Source organism: Culex quinquefasciatus, chromosome 2, assembly GCF_015732765.1.
Source record: "Culex quinquefasciatus strain JHB chromosome 2, VPISU_Cqui_1.0_pri_paternal, whole genome shotgun sequence".
In the NCBI taxonomy this organism is placed as follows: domain Eukaryota; kingdom Metazoa; phylum Arthropoda; class Insecta; order Diptera; family Culicidae; genus Culex; species Culex quinquefasciatus.
Window position 1 is genome coordinate 82,690,295 of NC_051862.1, and position 20,752 is coordinate 82,711,046.

The following is a 20,752-nucleotide window of genomic DNA, read 5'->3' on the forward strand; positions in this document are numbered from 1 at the left end:
ACGTCAGCAGCAGAAGTAGTTTCCTTTGAAATCCTGCTCACATCAGAGGGCGCAGACATTCCGGCAGTCAGTCAGTGCACTGTGTTGGCTGGCCTGAGGGGTTATCCTTCGTTTTCCTTGCAATTACATTCAGCGCGTTTGGGCCCCGCCGGGGCTGCTGGTTGGATTGAGGATTCAGCCCCAGAAGCTGGATGCATGCGAAGAAAATTGAACCCGTTCGTTAGTTTCGCTGGAGCTGCTAAAATAAAGCAAGCATGAACTTTGTAGGGGAGTGTAGGGTTCTATAGTTTACATTTGTTGTGTTTCTTTTTCGAATATGTTAAAGGCAGTGATTAATCGCTAATTTAATCATAGTCGTCGAAATTTCATCATTTTTCTTACTTGCAATTTCCTTATTGATGATTTTCAAACTTATGAACAAGCGTTAATGAAATCAGAAATTTGAACAAAGTTAACCTTTAACTAAACGTGAAATTAAAAAGAAATGTTTTAAATTACCATATTTTAGAAAAGAAATGACCTTTGAACAGCCAATTTTCTGAACGATTGGTCTACATTTTAGAAACTGGATTTGGTCCGTGCGTTTATTTTATAAATTAAGTTTCCATTTATTTAGAAAAAAAACTTATAAAATGATACTTAAAAATAGCTGCATAATTTTTATTATTCAGTTAGACATCCACAAAATTGAAAAAATAAATAAATCAGCCTTTTTCAAAAATATAACTTTTCATGATTTTATACGAAAAAAAATTAACTGCACAGAAAAAAATGATGGTAATATTTATCAGGAAATGGTGACATATTTTGTTCCAAAAAAAAGGTTTAATATTACATCAATAAATGAATGATTGATGAATATTGATCAGTTCCTGGTGAATATTCATCAGGTTCACATTTTTTGTGTAATATTACTCAAAAAAGAGGGAATATTTAACCTACCAAATTTTCATCATTCCAAAAATCATTTTGTTTTTGCTTTTTATTGCGACAGCCCAAAGTTGTTGATAAATTCATAACTTAAATAAAAAAAAAATTAAAATCTGTTTCTAAAGAAGTATTTTGTAAAGTATGTTTTGGAGTCCAAAAAATTCTATTCACATATTAATTCAAAATTTATAGCAGCTATATTATTCTGAGACATTCCCATTTTAAATTAATATGATCCATTTTCGGAATCCCTAATCAAATTATACTATAAATAAGATATTTAAGGAGACACGGGAGAGCACAGCCATCTTGACACCGCAACTCGAGTTTTTAAGCCGCTGTAAACCAAATACAGTTACTCAAGAAGATATGCTTTTTGCAGACGATATAAAAGTCGATAGCGAGTATTCTGTTAGGATCGCAAATTGATTTATGTTGAACAGAAGTTAACTTAAGTTAACTCCTAAAGAAGTTTTGAAGAGAATTGTATCCTACCGCGGTCCAAACTGCTATGCTGTAGCTATCTTGAAGAGCTCTTGTAGAACTCCTGGAAAAAATGTTACTTGGGTTGTCTTAGATCAGTGTCCTCTTTTACCTTTACATAAATGTCATGTCAAAAATGGCATGCAAAAATTTAAAAAAAAAACTGTAACTTTAAAAGGATTTTTTTAATCAATTTGATGTCTTCAGTCTTGTTGAAACTATTATTCAAAATTTCAAAATTTGCCATACTTCTTGATAACAAATTCGATGTATCATTAAAAATTTTAGGCAAATTGGTTGGTTTTTATTTAAAATTTGGTCAAACATGTTTTACCCATTCTGGAAATTTCCTGTATCCAAGATCATATCAAAACATAAAAAAATATTAAAATAATTGTTTTCTATGGAAATTAATTTTAAATGGCAAAAAGTGTTTAAAAAAGCAATTAAAATATTATGTGTTTACTTCTTTTTTTGGTGTACCGTAAACTGGGGTCAATGGGGACACATGGGGCGAATTGGGACAGCAGTTTTAACCATGTTAGAGCACAATATTTTGATTTTTCTGGTTGGTTTCGGTTAGAACAGACTCTGGCCAACAATATGTGTACATCCATTTCCAAATTTAAAAGCTTTAAGTGCTCTAAAAACTGCTGTCCCTATTCAGACTGTAGTCCCGATTCACCCCAGATTACGGTAGTCTTGTAGTCTTCTTGACTTTCATAAAAAATACTAATTTTAATCATTTTTCATATGTTGATATGTTTGAGCAAAAAATGTTTGACCAAATTATAATTTTTGAAAAACAGTAATCTTCCAAAAAAAAAAATCTTCAAAAAAAATCTTTACATTTTGCTTTCTAAAACTTTGTTCATACAACGACAAAAAGACAAAACGAAGTAAAGACAAAAAAAGAAATAAAAGTAGATTTTCCCAGTTGTAGCCTTCGTTTCTTGATCACCGATAACTCGAGAACCTGTTGTCTGATTTTCATCGTTAAAAAGTGAACATTTTGTAAAATTTACTGATCTTTTCAATAAAAAAATATTTCGGAATTTTAAATCGAAGTGTTAATTGTTTTCACCCGTTTCATAAAATAATCCTTGATTATAAACTTCTGAATAATTTTTATTGAAAAGAGTTCATTTTTTCACAATTTCATTTTTTATGTTTAAAATCGGACCATTTGTTCCCAAGATATCGGTGTTCAAAACACGTAACTTATTGGGTAATACTGAGAAAATCAAATTGTTGCTGTTTTGAACATTTATTTGAACGTTGTTCAAAATAAAAATAAAAAAACAAAAATTTACTTAGTTGGTCAATATTCGCAAAATTTTCAAAAGAATTCACCATTCCCAGCTTTCTCCCTTCCCGCACACTGACACGGGTGGTTGTACGTCACGAAAAAAGCAACCAAACTACTCCCCTGTTGGAATCATCTGCATGCATAAGTCAAAAGAGCACTTCTTCCTCGAGTGCCAGTAGCAGAAACAGCATCGCGAAATACACACACGTACAGTACGAATGTATGTTCTTATCCTTAAGGGAACTTCCCCCCGAAACCGAATTGTCTGCAAGGGGGCATAGCGTCGGATAAAAAGATAGAAAATAAGAAGGACACGACTTCTTACGACCTGGCCGGCCCCGGAAAGCAGAGGCAGAGAGTTCAAATGGCAACTCCGGGCTCTCCAGCAAGCGGAACCGATATTGCTAGTTTATTTTTTATTTTATTTTACCCTTTTGGATTACATTTCTCCGGGTTTATTTTCGCTAGCAATTTGCCATGATCGCGGCAGCGGTGAACCACTCTTTTGGGTTAACTTAGGCTTGACTGGCAGTGAAATTCTGAGAAAGTATAATTTCTACAAGATTTGGGCCATGCTAATACAACTTATCTCAGTTCCGGATAATCGACGGATTTAGTCACGCGCTGCTTCCAACAATCCATTTCAAAATGATTGTCCGGACTCACCTGTACATAAAGTTAAAATAAAACAAAATTCGATTTATCACTAAACTTTTAACTTATCATTTTATTTAAACCACATAAAATTGCCTTGAATTATTTCTGAAAGTTGAATTTGTCTTTCACAATTGGAATATATAATTTTAAAACAAGTTTATCATTCAATTTTAAAAAAAAACTCAGGCTGTACCTTCAAACGTGCATTCATCTTGGAGTTATAGTGGTTTGCTCATATTTGAATACCACCTAGAATTAAATTCATGACTTTATCTACGACATTCACTCGACTAAGATATGCACCACATGCATGTGCACAGCTCACTGGAGATCACGTACATCCGAAACATTCGTATGATGGACAAGAAGACCATTTTCAGAGCAGCAGCAGCAACAGCAGTCACATTTCCCAATAAAATTATGCTTTTCCTCACTCATCATAAAACACATAAAAAGAGAGCCGAGCACACAGAAATCACTCAGCACATGAAACATGTCGACGTTGGCAGTTTTAGTTTTCCAAAATATGCGACGACTTTTACATCTCAATTAGAGGATGAGCAGCAGCAGCAACAGCAGAACACATTTTATTACTGGACCAGATTTTGTCGTGTATTTGCCGCAATCCGGGGTACACCTTTCCATTTTTTTCAGTTGACTCCATTGGAACCGCCCACGCGAAATTTTGCAGCAACATTTCTTTTATGACCACGTGTCGAGTCGTATTTGCCGCTTTCGCAAGCAGAATATCTCTGGAGGAGTTCTTTGGAGAATCGTAGATTTTTCTTTAATCAGCAAAAAAAATCTAAAAATTAATCGCTGTAAAATAAAACTTTGTAAAATTTTCAATGTTCAATGTTCAATATTCAATGTTCATTGTTCAATGTTCACTTTTCACTCTTGACTTTGAACATTGAATTTGGGACATTGGACTTTAGAATTTGGAATTTGGATACTGGAAATTGGAAATTAAAAATTGGAAAATGGAAATAAGAAATTGGAAATTGGAAACCGGAAAGTGGAAATTGGAAATTGGAAATTGGAAATTGGAAATTGGAAATTGGAAATTAGAAATTGGAAATTGGAAATTAGAAATTGGAAATTGGAAATTGGAAATTGGAAATTGTAATATGGAAATTGGAAATTGGAATTTCGAATTTCGAATTCATAAATTGGAATTTGGAGTTTTGAATTTGGAATTGGGAAATTGGTATTTGGAATTTGGAATTTGGAATTTGGAATTTGGAATTTGGAATTTGGAATTTGGAATTTGGAATTTGGAATTTGGAATTTAGAATTTGGAATTTGGAATTCGGAATTTTGGATCTAGAATTTGCAATTTGAAACTTGGAATTTGGAATTGAAAATTTTTTGTTTTTCCTTGAGAACTACCCACACTCCAATGATAACGACATGGTTGATATTAGTTTCCTGAACACCCCCGCAGCAGCAGCAAAAGTGGCATTTGGAAAAGCGAAATAAAATATAAAAAAATCAACCCAAAATTTGCTTTTTGGCCAAAAATTCCCCTACCGGCAGGCCCAAGCCTTTTCCGCGCTGTATTTTTTATGTGGCGCAGAGAAGAAAGTATAACACTTTAAAACACATATGGCGCACCGCCGCACGGCAAACGGCCATTTCCAGAGGAGAGCTTCGAACAACTGCTGAAATTCGTCCTCTCGCCCAAAGAATTGTCTTCCTCGTTGGTGGCCAAATTGGGCCCGAGGAAGGGCAAGGATAAGATTAGCTCTACACTGTGGGTGAAAACAGGATATTCTGGGCTTGGATTGGCTTGCCATTGGTGATTCCGATGAACTTTACAGAATCGTAGTGCTAGTCGTGGAGGTGTTTTGAGATTGTTAGACTGGTGCATGGTTTTGAACATTTAGAACAATAAACAATCATGCTGAAAATACAAAAATACAACAAAACAAAAATGAAAAAACACAAAAATACAAAAATACAAAAATACAAAAATACAAAAATACAAAAATACAAAAATACAAAAATACAAAAATACAAAAATACAAAAATACAAAAATACAAAAATACAAAAATACAAAAATACAAAAATACAAAAATACAAAAATACAAAAATACAAAAATACAAAAATACAAAAATACAAAATACAAAAATACAAAAATACAAAAATACAAAAATACAAAAATACAAAAATACAAAAATACAAAATACAAAAATACAAAATACAAAAATACAAAAATACAAAAATACAAAATACAAAAATACAAAAACAAAAATACAAAATACAAAAATACAAAAATACAAAAATACAAAAATACAAAATACAAAAATACAAAATACAAAAATACAAAAATACAAAATACAAAAATACAAAAATACAAAAATACAAAATACAAAATACAAAATACAAAAACAAAAATACAAAAATACAAAATACAAAAATACAAAATACAAAATACAAAAATAAAAATACAAAAATACAAAAATACAAAATACAAAAATACAAAATACAAAATACAAAAATACAAAAATACAAAAATACAAAAATACAAAAATACAAAATACAAAATACAAAAATACAAAATACAAAAATACAAAATATAAAAATACAAAAATACAAAAATACAAAATACAAAATACAAAAATACAAAAATACAAAAATACAAAATACAAAAATACAAAAATACAAAAATACAAAAATACAAAAATACAAAAATACAAAAATACAAAAATACAAAAATACAAAAATACAAAAATACAAAAATACAAAAATACAAAAATACAAAAATACAAAAATACAAAAATACAAAAATACAAAAATACAAAAATACAAATATACAAAAATACAAAATACATTTTTTTGTTTTATGTTTTATGTTTTATGTTTAATGTTTAATGTTTTATGTTTTATGTTTTATGTTTAATGTTTTATGTTTTATGTTTTATGTTTTATGTTTAATGTTTAATGTTTTATGTTTAATGTTTTATGTTTTATGTTTTATGTTTTATGTTTAATGTTTAATGTTTAATGTTTAATGTTTAATGTTTAATGTTTAATGTTTAATGTTTAATGTTTTATGTTTTATGTTTTATGTTTTATGTTTTATGTTTTATGTTTTATGTTTTATGTTTTATGTTTTATGTTTTATGTTTTATGTTTTATGTTTTATGTTTTATGTTTTATGTTTTATGTTTTATGTTTTATGTTTTATGTTTTATGTTTTATGTTTTCTGTTTTATGTTTTATGTTTTATGTTTTATGTTTTATGTTTTATGTTTAATGTTTAATGTTTTATGTTTTATGTTTTATGTTTTATGTTTTATGTTTTATGTTTTATGTTTTATGTTTTATGTTTTATGTTTTATGTTTTATGTTTTATGTTTATGTTTTATGTTTTATGTTTTATGTTTTATGTTTTATGTTTTATGTTTTATGTTTTATGTTTTATGTTTTATGTTTTATGTTTTATGTTTTATGTTTTATGTTTTATGTTTTATGTTATATGTTTTATGTTTTATGTTTTATGTTTTATGTTTTATGTTTAATGTTTAATGTTTAATGTTTTATGTTTTATGTTTTATGTTTTATGTTTTATGTTTTATGTTTTATGTTTTATGTTTTATGTTTTATGTTTTATGTTTTATGTTTTATGTTTTATGTTTTATGTTTTATGTTTTATGTTTTATGTTTTATGTTTTATGTTTTATGTTCTATGTTCTATGTTTTATGTTTTATGTTTTATGTTTTATGGTTTATATTTTATGTTTTATGTTTTATGTTTCTGGGGATTATTTTTCCTTCGATTGATGACCTTAATGAAGAAAATGAAACATATTAAATTATTTTAATTTTGAAACATTCTAGTGGGTACACCTTTACACTATATTTAAACATTCTTTTGCTGCTGAAGTCATTCTAACCAGTGGTGTGTAGGTTGAGCTGACATTTCAGGGTCAAACCCAGTAATGTGTGTTAAAATTTGTGTAAATTTTGAATCGAAATAAATTGAGTAGTTTCATAATGGTAAAGAGTTGAAAATTTCACAATCAAAAATTTATTTTACTGGTGAGCTTAAAAAAATCGAAGTAAGTTCAGTGCCATCCCTGAACTTTCTGCAAAGCCTACTAACTGGGCAACACAATCCTTTTTCCACAACCACCATCTGACTTTCTTGACTCCTACCCCATCAGGTTATGTGCCTTTCCGTATAAACTTGCATGAATAATACAAAAATCAACATTATGCAATATTTTCGTTATTTGTTGCCCCTTTGGTTCGGGCACTATCTTTATCTCTGTAACTGGTTCTACCGTATTTTGGCCATCAAACATTTTCCACCGTTGAACTCTGATCTCTGCTGCTTGCCCTTAAGCAGAATACTAGGTAAATTTCTAAATTTCTAGACTTGATTTTTTTTTTAATTTTTTCTGAATTTTCAGTGAAACCATCTAAAACACAAATCATCAAATTTCATACTGCTGAATTTTCCCGCATTTCCACTGAAATTTTCAAACCAAAAAGGGAAAATGTATGTGTGTTTGTGCTCGTGTCACCAGTCGTGTCACCGCTACAGTCGCAGAAAACGTCCTTTTGCCGGCATGGCACCCCTTTTTCGGGGGGTTAGAATTGCTGCTTCTTTTTCTTCCCTCCTCTTCCATTGGCTTCTCATCTGCAAACGCGCTGCTTATGTTATATTTATGAATATCTTTGGTAATATTGGATTTCTTTTTAGGTGGGTTTTGAGGGAACAAAAATTGTGTCGATTCAACTGCCAAGCACGTGTCTTTCTCATTTTACCAAAATTTTAAGTCGTTTTAATTGTTTTCACCAATTTATTTATGAGAAACCAAAAAAATATTTACCAAGTAAAATAATAGTAGTTTATCAACAAGTTGCAAAAAATAGATTTTTTTCAGCACGAGCCGTACATTTATCGAACGAGAATTACTGAGTTGGATAAAAACGACGTGTGCTGAAAAAATCAAGTTTTGCAATGAGTTGCTTGCATTTTTTTTTGCAATTCCGAAAAATTCTTCTTGGATGGTATTATGTGTCAAACATTCATGCATCGTTCAAAACAAAAAATATTGAAAAATGTTACTTTTCGATACCAGTGTTGAAAAGTTCAACTTTTCAGCACCCATATCAGTAGAACTTTTCGGCACTGGTATGAAAAGGTATTCACTTTCTATTCTGTTATTTTTAGTAGGGAAAAGTAGGCCGTTTCGTTTCTCTAGAAGTATAGGAAATATTGACAGTTTTACAGCGGCATTGCAAAAAATTACTTTTCAACATCAATGCTGTAAAGTTCAACTTTTTAGCACTTATTTCTAAAAGTTATTAAATTTGAAAGCAAACGACTTCAATACCATTCTCGAGTGTGCAACCGGAATACATTCTACAAACGTATGCTCTGTCTTGTGGTGGTGGGTCGATCGCGGCAGTTTTTCTTTTTTCGCTTACGCGTATGTAATTGCCCTTATGGGACAACCCTCCCCCCTCCGTTCGCTGGAATCGTAAACTTGATATTCATAGAGTGGGATGTGGAAAGGGGGAGGCAAATCGACATCCAGAACAAACGTCTCGTGCCTTGTGGCAAAGTCCGGATTTGAGTCCAAAATTCAACCGTAAACTTTCAATTGTTCGTTACAAGCAATTTAACCAGGTTAAGCAGCCACTCAATCAGAACCACAGGGCAAACAAAAAGTGCGTAAAGTTCTGCCCCATCTGATGACCACCGGCAGCTGCTGCCATTCTTACGGTTCGGACTCCGGGGGTACTTTGGAACGATAATTAACTTCTTGCCAATTTTCCCTAGAAGCTGGCACGAGGAACCGTTCAAAGTGATTTATGCGGACATGTCCAGGGCCGGCTTCTCACGTTGCACAGCTCGTTGGAGTTGTGAGGAGATAATTACTCATCGGAAGTTATTTGCGTTGGACGGGGGGGTTTCGGGACAGGGACACGTCTAAGTGAATTATTTGGGTCGATTGATTGCGATAAATTCGAGCGATAATTTGGTGCCTTAAAAGGGCAATTTGCTTCCGAAACATTAATAAATGAAATTCTATTTGAACTTTGACGATCTTGAATCTTGAATCTTGAATCTTGAATCTTGAATCTTGAATCTTGAATCTTGAATCTTGAATCTTGAATCTTGAATCTTGAATCTTGAATCTTGAATCTTGAATCTTGAATCTTGAATCTTGAATCTTGAATCTTGAATCTTGAATCTTGAATCTTGAATCTTGAATCTTGAATCTTGAATCTTGAATCTTGAATCTTGAATCTTGAATCTTGAATCTTGAATCTTGAATCTTGAATCTTGAATCATGAATCTTGAATCTTGAATCTTGAATCTTGAATCTTGAATCTTGAATCTTGAATCTTGAATCTTGAATCTTGAATCTTGAATCTTGAATCTTGAATCTTGAATCTTGAATCTTGAATCTTGAATCTTGAATCTTGATTTGTTGCTTTGTTGATTTGTTGATTTGTTGATTTGTTGATTTGTTGATTTGTTGATTTGTTGATTTGTTGATTTGTTGATTTGTTGATTTGTTGATTTGTTGATTTGTTGATTTGTTGATTTGTTGATTTGTTGATTTGTTGATTTGTTGATTTGTTGATTTGTTGATTTGTTGATTTGTTGATTTGTTGATTTGTTGATTTGTTGATTTGTTGATTTGTTGATTTGTTGATTTGTTGATTTGTTGATTTGTTGATTTGTTGATTTGTTGATTTGTTGATTTGTTGATTTGTTGATTTGTTGATTTGTTGATTTATTGATTTTCTTTTTAGTTTCCAGCTGTTCCATGTTCTACTAAAGTTAGAGTGAACTACTTTCTCGTTTAGTTTGCTCATAGATTCCTATGAAATCGAGCAAATGTATCAACCCATCTAATCCAAACTAGTTTTCCAAGAAAACTTTTCATCATTAGCCAGTCTTGTGCTCGCTCGTGCTCTTGTTGAGGGACTTTTCCACGTAGCGACGAGGACTCACCAAACACCTCGGAGCGCACGAAATCTGTCCCGATTTTCCGCTAAATCTCCAAGCAATTTTGTCCAACGCATAACGTATTTAAGTCATGTTTTCCAATTATGAAATTTTATAACGATTCCGACGTTGTCATCCTCTACTACTTGATAGATATTGCTCCCTCTGTGTGATGCTCCCACTCTCTTGCACTGAAGAGATTTTCGTGGGAAAAGTTTTCATCAAAAATAATAGAAACTGCTCGTTTTTGTAGCAATGTCCAATCGGAGCAAAATTGATTTTTCTGGAATTTCATGAAAAAACTTTTCTTAAACTGACAAAAAAATACTTCAGGATACTATTTCTTTTTATTCTCAGTGCACTTTCCCCAGCTATCTGGTGTAAACATCTCGATAGCTTTTCCACTAGTCGCTGGGAAAACTAAAGACAGCCCTCAGCTCAAGAGAGGGCAGCAGCAGAACCAAGTGTTTGTGAACCTGCTGTGGCCTGCTCCGCTGCAAGTTCTAATTCCAATTTATTTCTTTCCTCCATTGAGTTTCTTACGGTTTTTTTTTCTTCTGGCCAACAACCATGTTGCACATCTTCGTCGTGAAGAAATTTTCCGCATCTGCAGCATCACTTTCATTGAATAGTTTATGGTACGTGCGAAACGAGCCAAACTTCTTGATCTTAAGGCGATAGGCATGGGCGTCACCACTAAGGAGGGAGTTGCACACTTTTGGGCATAATGATTACTGTTTCAAACTCCTGAAGGTATGCAACCAACATTGCCAATTTGCAAGAGCTAGTTTTCTTTTCGAAAATTGTTTTAAAATTCTTCAAATAAACGCCACTGCCTTTCGTTAAGCTTGTGGGTTGAATTTGACGATGGATGATGATGTCGCCCAGCAAAGAGGTGGTCCTGAGGACGGAGAAAAGGACACATTCGCATTTCCCGTGAGGCGAGCAGGAAAAAAAGGCGCCGTGACTAATATGCGTGTCTGCTGTGGTGGTGGTTCGTTAGTTTGAAACTATTCTGCTGCTCCACATAGCGATGAGATGGAAGTTCCACCGTCTGACAGCATCCCATGCGTTGACAACAGGACGACGACGCGTCACACGTGTGACGCGCCATCTCATCAGGGGAGAGTCGTCGATTGGTGATAAGGTTTTGGACGTGATTTGTAAAATTTCTATATTAGATTTTGGGATTTAAAATATTTCTAACGCTTCTTTTCCCTTTTCAGATTATGTGAATCGGAGCCCGTAGCCCAGCTTATGCTATAGGTAAGTACTCTTAGGAACTTGCTAATCACAGAAATAGAGCAACTACGGAAAGAAACAGCAGTCCAGTTAGCGATAACAAATGTGCATGATGCAGCTAGCACACACGCCAAAACAAATCACTCCCGATATGCAAATGAATCTCTACTAGAGACGAGAAGCCACAACACATTTCATAACCTCGTCGTCGACAGGATCATTAGCAACTTGTCGAGAGATCTTGCGGCTTCCGACGACGGAAAGTCGGGCTCCTCACTTGCCCAACCTTCCCCTGCGGCCTTGCTATTGTTGCAAAAATGTAAGCAAGACTGCAAGTCTGGAGTTGGAGTTGACTGTTGTCACTCTGAACTGCAAGCAACAACCCGAAGGTGACGATTACATCTTATTTCAATTAACACCTACCCATCAACTTTCCGGTTTGATTATCGTTACCCTCCCCTCCCAACTTGTCTCCTAGCTTTTGCAAAAGACCAACTCTAGCTGTCCAAGGGGTACTCCTCGTACGTAGTGTAAATGGATAGTGAAGTTTTGACCAAGGGGTTGACTGGCAACATTACGTGACTCAGACGAGGAGATGCATGCGTGACTAGGTGGATGCTGCCAGGAATTCTTTCCAGTTAACTTTTGGAGTTGTCTTCGATGGAACTTGTTTGTTCGGGCAGCTTTGCCCACTCGAAATTTAAAATGGGGTGTTGTTGCTTCGAAAAGTGACAATGAGACTGTAAAGAGAGAGAGAGAGTGGTTCTTTAACCTTTCCGAAGAGGTCGAGTACATTGAATTCAAACGCAAAATAGCTGTTTTTACTTGTCCCTGACTTTCTCATATCTTTTAATATCAATAGTTTAGTGATAATAAAATGTACAAAATATCAGTGGAAAACACAACAAAAGTTCCAACCCTTAATTTTTTAAATATTTTATATTAGAATTGCCTTTAAAAAAATCAAAAATTAGTTGAATAATGGATTTTAGGCGATTTATTAGATCAAAGCCCGCCTAGCGGCTAGTTTGGGTTAAAAAAAAGTTAGATAACCATACCATAAACAATGTTTAAAATTTTCAATTAAGGGTTTTTTCTGTGTCGGTGTTTTTTACACAAGAAAACATTTTTGCTAAATTAATTTTACTCAAATAAAAACAACGACTTTTTTGATTAAATGTTTCGCTCTTTTTAAAATTTAGAAGATTTTTTTTTTAAGATTATGTGATTTTATATTATTTCATTGAATTTTTATAAATTATTTGAAAAAATAATCTAAAAACAAGAAGATGCGCTTGACAGCCAAAGGTCTTGGCGGTTTCTATGTCAATATTTATGCTCGAAACTGAACATTCGAAGAATTGGGCATCCAAACTTAAATCTAAATTTTGCAGGAAATTGATATTAGTTTAACAAAATTGCGGTAATTTCTGCCAAAATTGAACAAAAGTTGATCTTTAATTTTGAGAAAATATTCTGCCAACTATTTTCTACATTCTGATTTTATTCATAAAAAAATGAATTGATGAAGATTAATCGGCAAGAGTTTTTTTAATCTCGTGGGCTATTTAGTATTTTTTTTGGTAAAATTATGCAAGTTTAAAATGCTCATATTTGTATTCTAGTAGTATTTTAATGTACGATCAGTTATACCTGCCGTTTTATACCCTAAAGTACTTGAAAATGTTCCGTGGGACAATTTTGGGATTATTTTTTTATAAGCATTGAATGATTTGAAATTGCATTTTCAACTCTCAAAACAAACTCAAAACTACATCTTGTTGGATATTAAGTAAATTATGTGTATAACTATAAAAAGGACACAAATTTCAAATCATTCTGGAACGGTAATTCGTTCGCTCTTCTCATTGAACCGGCTCTTTGATCGGCTAGCTTTTTTTACCCACCTCTAATCGAATTCGATGCAGAAAAAATCAAATTTATTTACAAACCATGGCTTCAAATTTATTTTTTATGCTTATTTTATATATGTTTTTCCACTCTATCGATCTCGGTACAGATCAAGAAAAAATACAATAGTTATTGTAGTTTAAAATAAAAATAGTTATCTTTTTGACTTTGATTCATGACACTTGTTTAATAATTAAATCATTAACTCTCAAATTCTGAACTAAACAAACTTTAGCTAACATAACTGTAATAATTCTTAAGAAGCAGTCATATATAAGTTTACAACCGGATATAAAAAAAAAACTTTCACATCTTCTGTTTTTGATAAGGTCGTAGAAAAAATAGTTTATAGTTTTTGCAACCCTTTTGAAAATTTAAATGGATATTTGATTTAATTCAACTTAAAATAAATGTCATCAATGGTTTACACTCTTTTTACAAACTTCGGTAAGAAACAACGGGATGGATGGAAATTAAAAGTAAGGCTGTTAAAATTATTTTTAAAAGTTTTTATCTCCCTCGAATTCGGAAAGTACTAATAATGTTATGTTTTTTTACAATAATAGTTTCAAATAATCGGGATTTTTGCATACTTTTTGATGATAAAGTTTTTTTGTAAAATGCTCAAAATTTTCACAAAACTACGTGTTTTTGAAAAAAATACAAAAAATTCGTTATTTTTTTCAAAACTAGAATAAAATTATTGGGAATTTGTAAAACCATTCGAAATCCCATAATTCAATGCCAACATTGTAAAAACCGGAAATTTTGAGTATTTTTTCTAAAATACGTAGTTTTGTGAAAATTTTGTGAAATTTCATAAATTTGTGTTATTACTATCGAAATGTATGAAAAATGCTCATCATTTGATACCCATATTGTAAAAAAACTTCAATTTTGAGTATTTTTTCAGAAAATAAGTAGTTTTGTTTTTTTTTTGGCAATTTCACAAAATTGTGTTATCACTATCAAGATGTAAGAAAAATTAATCAGAAAGTTTATTATTATTATAGTTTATTATTGACACTTTACCATAATGTGGCATTCGTGTCACCCAATCAGAAAATAAATATGTTTACAACCAAGGTTTTTTTTTAAATTTTAAATAAAACATTCACATTTTTTGTTTCCGATTAGGTCGTAGAAAAAAACAATTTATAGTTTTCAACATTCTAAATCATTTTATATGAATTTTGGTTATTTTCCAAAAAGACGTAGTTTTTTGAAAATATTGAGTATTTCATAAAAAATATTAAAATGGAAATTTATGAAAAAATCTCATCATTATTACCTATATTGTAAAAACACTGACATTTTTAGTATTTTTTTTTTTTCAAAAATACGTAGTGTTGTGAAAATTTTAAGGAATTTCATAAATTAAATTATTTGATGCCCAAAAACATAAACAAAAGTTTTTAGTATTTTTTTTTTCTTTTTGAGAAACACTGCATTTTCAAAATACAGGAAAAATACATATTTTTCTGAAAAAAATCATGTAATTTAGCTGACATCATCCCGATTCCAAAACACTAAATTTTTTGAAGTTTTGAAGGTTTTTCATAGGACCACAGTCCAGACTCTATTGTGCAAAGTTTCGATTATCTGAAGTTCGATTATCCGATGGTTTGTATGAGACTTCGGATAATCGAATCATGAAAGAGTGCATAATTGACAAAGGGAGCGCGTGGTCGTAAAAAATATTCGGAGTGAAAAGTGATTTCTTTTGTGATTTTCAAAGCCCTTCCTATCTCATCGTTGATCGGAAGGCACGGCGTCGGGTGGATTGTGTTTAAATTTTTCGAATAAGGTTTTATTTTTTGCGGTGAAAAAACCATTTCTATATAATGAACGAAAGACGCACTGACAATTTGGATCGTTGAGTTAATAGTGGAGCAAAATAACTGTGTGTGAGTGATTTTGTGTGTTAACCAGAAAGACCTTCCCATAGCATCGTTGCTCGGAAGGCTCGCCGACGGGTCTGTTATGAAAGTCCTCCCCATAGCGTCGTAGCTCGGGAGGCATCGAAAAGCCAATACCTTATCCTACTAACCCAAAAAAAATATTAATCACGTGATGCTTGAAGGAGATGCTGTGGATTCAACGGTCTCAAGCGGTTCCAACAAGTATATAGCGAAAAACTATGTGCTTGATGAGTCTGCAACTTCAACTATCGGGCTAACATTCCTCCCTTTCGTTGAACTGCAGGCTTCTTGGGAGGGCGCCGGTATTGACTAATAAAGTAGAGATCTTCAGAGGTTAAACAGTGAACGGATGGTTGGCTCTCACTGATAATTTTTGATTCATTGTTTAACTTCAGCTGATCTGTCAAAAACGGAGTAGCAGCTCATTGGTAGTCAACGATGCTCATGCTCATGCTCATGCTCACTTCGAATAAACTAATCATGAAAGAGAAAAAAATAGTATTTTTTATTTTCATTTTTAACATCCAATTCGGGTTCTGTGACCCCATTTTAGTCAAATCACCGCCATTTCGGCCGCCATCTCGGATTTCAAAATTCTAAACTGCCCATGTTCGCATAAATGTCCCATATGCAAAAACAGCAAGCCGAGAAAAACGCATTTGAAGTTTGTCCCATACATAAGGCTACGTGTTAAGTGTTCGCGAAAAAACTGAATTTCCTCCTGATTTCTAGAACAAAGAACTGGATGTTATAGGCTCTTTGGAAAGATCACACGATTTTGAACCAAACTGCATCAAAAATTCGAATTCGATAAAAATGCATATGGGACATTTATGCGATCAGGGGCAGTAAATCAATTTAGCGTAGTTCAGGGGTCATACTAAACTAAACAATCAAAAATAAAAGAAAGAATTTTTTTGCTATTCCGCTATGAAACTGTCAACTTTTCCTGTTCTTCGGGAGAGCCAAAATGGCCTACTTTTCCTCACAAAAAGCAGTGCTTGAAAGAAGTGCACTGTTATGAAATGTATCAACTAGAGGAAAAGAATGTATTTTCGTCGGAACCTGATGTTGGCATATTTGCTTCTAAAGCTAAGGACAAGATTGTCCGTTCGACGCAGTGGTGAACGCAGAACGCTGTGCCAATTCGATTTTTTCATCAACTGTCAGTCGAACAATCTGCAGGGGTTGCTTTGTTCAATGGTCGATAAATGGCAGGCTATGATGACAGGCGCAAAATTTTGAGTTTGCGTTCAGGCCTGACGGACAATCTTGTTCTTACCTTAAGAATCATTTTCACCGGATATCAAGTGAAAATCAGTTTTAGAGGATCAGCAATAATCTCTAAAAAACATAAAAAAGTTGTTTGTATACTGAAAACGGGAAGTAGCGAAGCAAGAGTACGTCGGAAAAAATGCCCAATGCACTGATCAGGCCATGTTTCCTTCGGAAGAAGCGCCTTCGGGTTGCTGGAAGTAGGCTATCCATTGCTGCTTCGCCCGCCGCTTCAATCCCCATAAATGTCGTAATCTGTGAGTGAAACACTCATCTTCACAAAAATCAACTTCATTCGACGGTTGTTTGAAAAAAATATGACAGCACCAAATATTTCATTGCTCAGAGACTACTGAATCGGGAAAAAAGTGAAAAATGACTAGATGCTTGGACGTCAACAGATTTTGATTTCTTTTTGAAATACCTAGGGGAAATTCTCGTATGGTTGCCAGGTTAAGCAATCGCTCCTAACTCCATCCAATTTGCTGATTTTCACTATTTAAACAACTGATTTATCACTCGATTTCAGTTGAAATCGCTTTTAATTAGCTTTAATTGAATGTCAAAGTTCTGACCTGCCAACATTAGAGGTACGCTGGAATTAGATGCTGTTCCCCTACTCATTCAGCGATTATTTTTCAGAATTGCAAAAAATGTTGGATGGAACTCGTTGCAAAACTTGATTTATTAGCACTCGTCGTCCTTATCCTCGTTCTGCAAAAATCTTCTTTTTGCAACCAGTTGCATAAACTACTATTTCGTGGTTTGATTATCCGAAGTGAAATTTTGCCAAGGCCTTTGGATAATCTAGTCTGGACTGTATAACTAATGGCTCCCATATAGCCAAAATCTCATAAGCTCAGTCCTTCAGTTAAGCACTGGGTCGTGCTTAACCGAGGCAGCTGAACGAATCATAACCGGGGCAGTGCAAACCCGAGGCGTGCAAAACCGGGGCATGACTGTACTGCCCCTGATCGCATAAATGGCCCTTATGAATTTTCATCGATTTCGAGTTTTTGATGCAATTTGGTTCAAAATCGTGTGCTCTTTCAAAAGAGCCTATGACATCCAGTACTTTGTTCTAGAAATCAGGAGGAAATCCAGTTTTTTCGCGAAAACTTAACACGTAGCCTTATGTATGGAACAAACTTCAAATGCGTTTTTCTCAGTTTGCTGTTTTTTGTATATGGGACATGTATGCGAACATGGGCAGTGTACTCATTTACCATGTTAAAAATAGACAATGCAGCAGTACATATTTAAAACATATCGACATAAGATTGGTTAGCCCACACGCACAATTCTGGCTGTCCTTGCAAAGGTTGTCTGTTGTCTCCAAAGTCAATGCCATCACACTGGAACCGATCGAATCGCGTGAAGATGATTTGTAGCACTATGCACTTAGCTCAAGAATTGGATGCAATCTGGACCAGCGAAACCGGCAGTAAATTAACACCGCCGCCCAGGAAGCTATCTAAATGTGCATCGCGCGTGTCAAAAAAGTACGCGTGGGGTTGTGAACCTCACTTTAAAAAATAAAAAATTAGTCACCTGACGTTGCACTAAATATGGACATGGACTTGGACTTGGACTTGGAGAAGAGTGGGTTGACGCGCGCTAAGCTAAGGTAACATAAATAATACTCTTAATGGGAGATGTTCCTGCCGTGTGGAGGCCAGTAGACGGTGGAGCCAATAAATTTTGACGGCACTTTATTATTTAAGAAAGCGCTAGCGAGAAATAAAACAGCTCCGAATATGATCATTCTGCCCACTTTCGAGAATGGAGGATAAATTTGTCACTTTGGCGTACGCGCGGGGAGACACTTGAGCGCATTGCCTTGTTTATGGTGAATAATGTCATCTATTTAAGGGTAATAGTTGAAATTTGACTTGAAAAGGATTCAACAATTTTGTCGTGTATTCTAATAATTGATCGATTATTTCCTTCTATTGTCAATCGGACAAATCACAAGAATCATTCTGTGAGTTAAGCAGTTGTAGGTTAAGTAATAATACAATATAAATCAATGAATAATTAAAAAATATAATTGCCACTGTTAGAAAGAAATGTCCTTTCTTCCTAACTCAGTTTGTAAGTGATGGAGCCGCTAAGAAGGCGCATTCGCCGGTGGCGCAACGGCTTGGAATCCGAGTTTACCGATCCAAAAACGTTTTTCAAAAAAGCTTGCTCCTCGGTTTCAAAATATACGGCGATTTGTGGCTGGGAACGTTTCGAGGCAAACTACACACGTTTGAACGTGAGGTTTATTTTTCTCATGGTGGACATTTTCTTATATATGGTGGTTAGCATTTGGTGCTTCAAAAATTTTTGGGGCCAGCGGATGGAGTTTATTTTTTGCTTCGTTACATTTGGGCTAAGTTTCCAGGTAAATTGTGAATTGTTCTAAATGTTGAATTTTTCAGTATGCTGTCTATCTTTAGGGACTCGTCAAAGCGTACATCTATTCCCACGACACCATTTATGATCTTCTCCAGTACAACATGAAACGATTTGAAAATCCCAAGAAAATCCCGGAAATTCACACCTCCCTGATGAAAACGGCTTCCTGGTGTACAATTTCGGTGAAACTGATTGCACCTGCTTATTTCACGTTGGCAGCATTCACGGTGATCTTTTCTGTAGTCATTTCCGCGTTTAATCGCCGTTTCGAGCTGCCTTTTGGATTTTTCATTCCGGGGGTCGATCGAACCACGTGGGTCGGATATCTGCTGAATCTGGCCTTTCACACACTGCAGGCGTTTGAGGCTGGCGCTGGCTTACTAGCCACTGATTTGTGCTTCTTCAATCTTATGATAAATGCCATCGGACAGTTGGATGTTTTGATCATTGGTTTGAAGAAATTGGGCGAAGCTGTCACGTCAGACGAATTTGCAGAAGCTGAACTTTTAAATGACATAATTGAAAAGCATGTGGAGCATGTCAAGTAATCGGGCCGGAAGATATTGAAAACATAAATAAATCCACAATATCTAATTGTAGGTATCTCTCAGCGATGGAATCACATATGAAGGCTGGTTACTTCATCAATAATGTATGCCTGATAACTGAATTAGTAACATGTTTGCATGTTGTTCTAACAGTAAGAGTGTTAAAATTCTGTTTGTAACAACACCTTTCATTACTGTTTGTTTTCTTGTAGAATGATGAAATTTGGTTTACTGGAATATCGCTGGCAATCTGCTATTCTTTCCAGTTAGTAATTCCTTGCTTCATGGGAACATTTCTTTCCAGTAAGGTAAAGACAGGTTTTACACTTGAAATGCCGTTTTAAATTGTATGTCTTAATTAAAAAATTCTTGGGAATTCTTTTTCCGTGTATTCCTGTAACCGTTTCCAACCGCAGAATGACGAGCTTATTCGCGAAATCTACAACATACCCTGGAACGAGCTGCCGATTCCGGCCCAACACTCGTTGCAATTGTTACTGCATGCGGCCCAAAACCCGGTCACCCTTTCGGACGGATTCGCTCCGATAGATTTGGATAGTTTTTTGGAGGTTTGTAAAGATGGGTTCTAGACGTTGTTTTTTTTAAACTCGATTTATGCTCTTTTTAGATCTACAAGAAGATATACTCGTACTTGGCAATGATTCAAAACATTAACTAAATATTTCTGTAAGATTTAAGGATGAGACCAAAATGAGACAAATGTTTTGTACGTTCAGCATTTCATACTTTTTTTATTTATATCACAAACCTACAAAAATTGCAAAAATACGGCACAGTGGAGTGGTCCAAATCTTGACTTTCTCGGGGCTACCCCCTTAAATCAAAAATCGGACCATCATTAGGCTAAATGTCCAAATTTGAGCTCATTCTAACCACGGACAATCATCCCTCTAATCGCTTGAAGTTTGTACGGGAACCATGGTCAAAATGTATGGAGAAAACCAACTGTTTCAGTTTTTACCTGTAGAGGATGCAATAACTATCTTTTTTTTATCAATTCTTAGATGTAGAACCTTTATTATATTTAGAACATTTTTTCCGAGGCTACCTAGAAACAATTATTTTTAAAT

The 20,752-nt window shown here is 33.9% G+C and overlaps 2 protein-coding genes across 3 annotated transcripts in view; both read left to right on the plus strand.

Annotated features, from left to right (window-relative positions):
- LOC6033422 (cell wall protein RBR3) overlaps nt 1-20,752 on the plus strand; it is a 623,466-nt gene that overhangs the window by 23,475 nt on the left and 579,239 nt on the right. The window contains exon 2 of the mRNA XM_038250157.1: nt 11,587-11,626. The gene's annotated coding sequence lies outside the window, so the exon portion shown is untranslated. The remainder of the gene's footprint in view (nt 1-11,586; nt 11,627-20,752) is intronic.
- LOC6033433 (putative odorant receptor 83c) lies at nt 18,713-20,400 on the plus strand. Of its 2 annotated transcripts, XM_038250168.1 has the most exons (6): nt 18,713-19,099; nt 19,155-19,657; nt 19,714-19,813; nt 19,874-19,969; nt 20,078-20,230; nt 20,290-20,400. In XM_038250168.1, the coding sequence occupies exons 1-6, from the start codon at nt 18,812-18,814 to the stop codon at nt 20,338-20,340; spliced, it is 1,191 nt and encodes a 396-aa protein (XP_038106096.1). In that variant the 5' UTR covers nt 18,713-18,811; the 3' UTR covers nt 20,341-20,400. The 2 variants fall into 2 exon arrangements, with proteins under 2 accessions (XP_038106096.1, XP_038106097.1); XM_038250169.1 differs by having other exon boundaries at nt 18,806-19,657.

Excerpts from the sequence above, each read along its gene's own strand:
- LOC6033433 (XM_038250168.1), top strand. The coding sequence starts at position 18,812 with ATGGAGCCGCTAAGAAGGCGCATTCGCCGGTGGCGCAACGGCTTGGAA. Across the intron at positions 19,100-19,154 it reads CATTTGGGCTAAGTTTCCAG|GGACTCGTCAAAGCGTACAT; the intron begins GTAAATTGTGAA and ends GTCTATCTTTAG. Across the intron at positions 19,970-20,077 it reads GAACATTTCTTTCCAGTAAG|AATGACGAGCTTATTCGCGA; the intron begins GTAAAGACAGGT and ends TTCCAACCGCAG.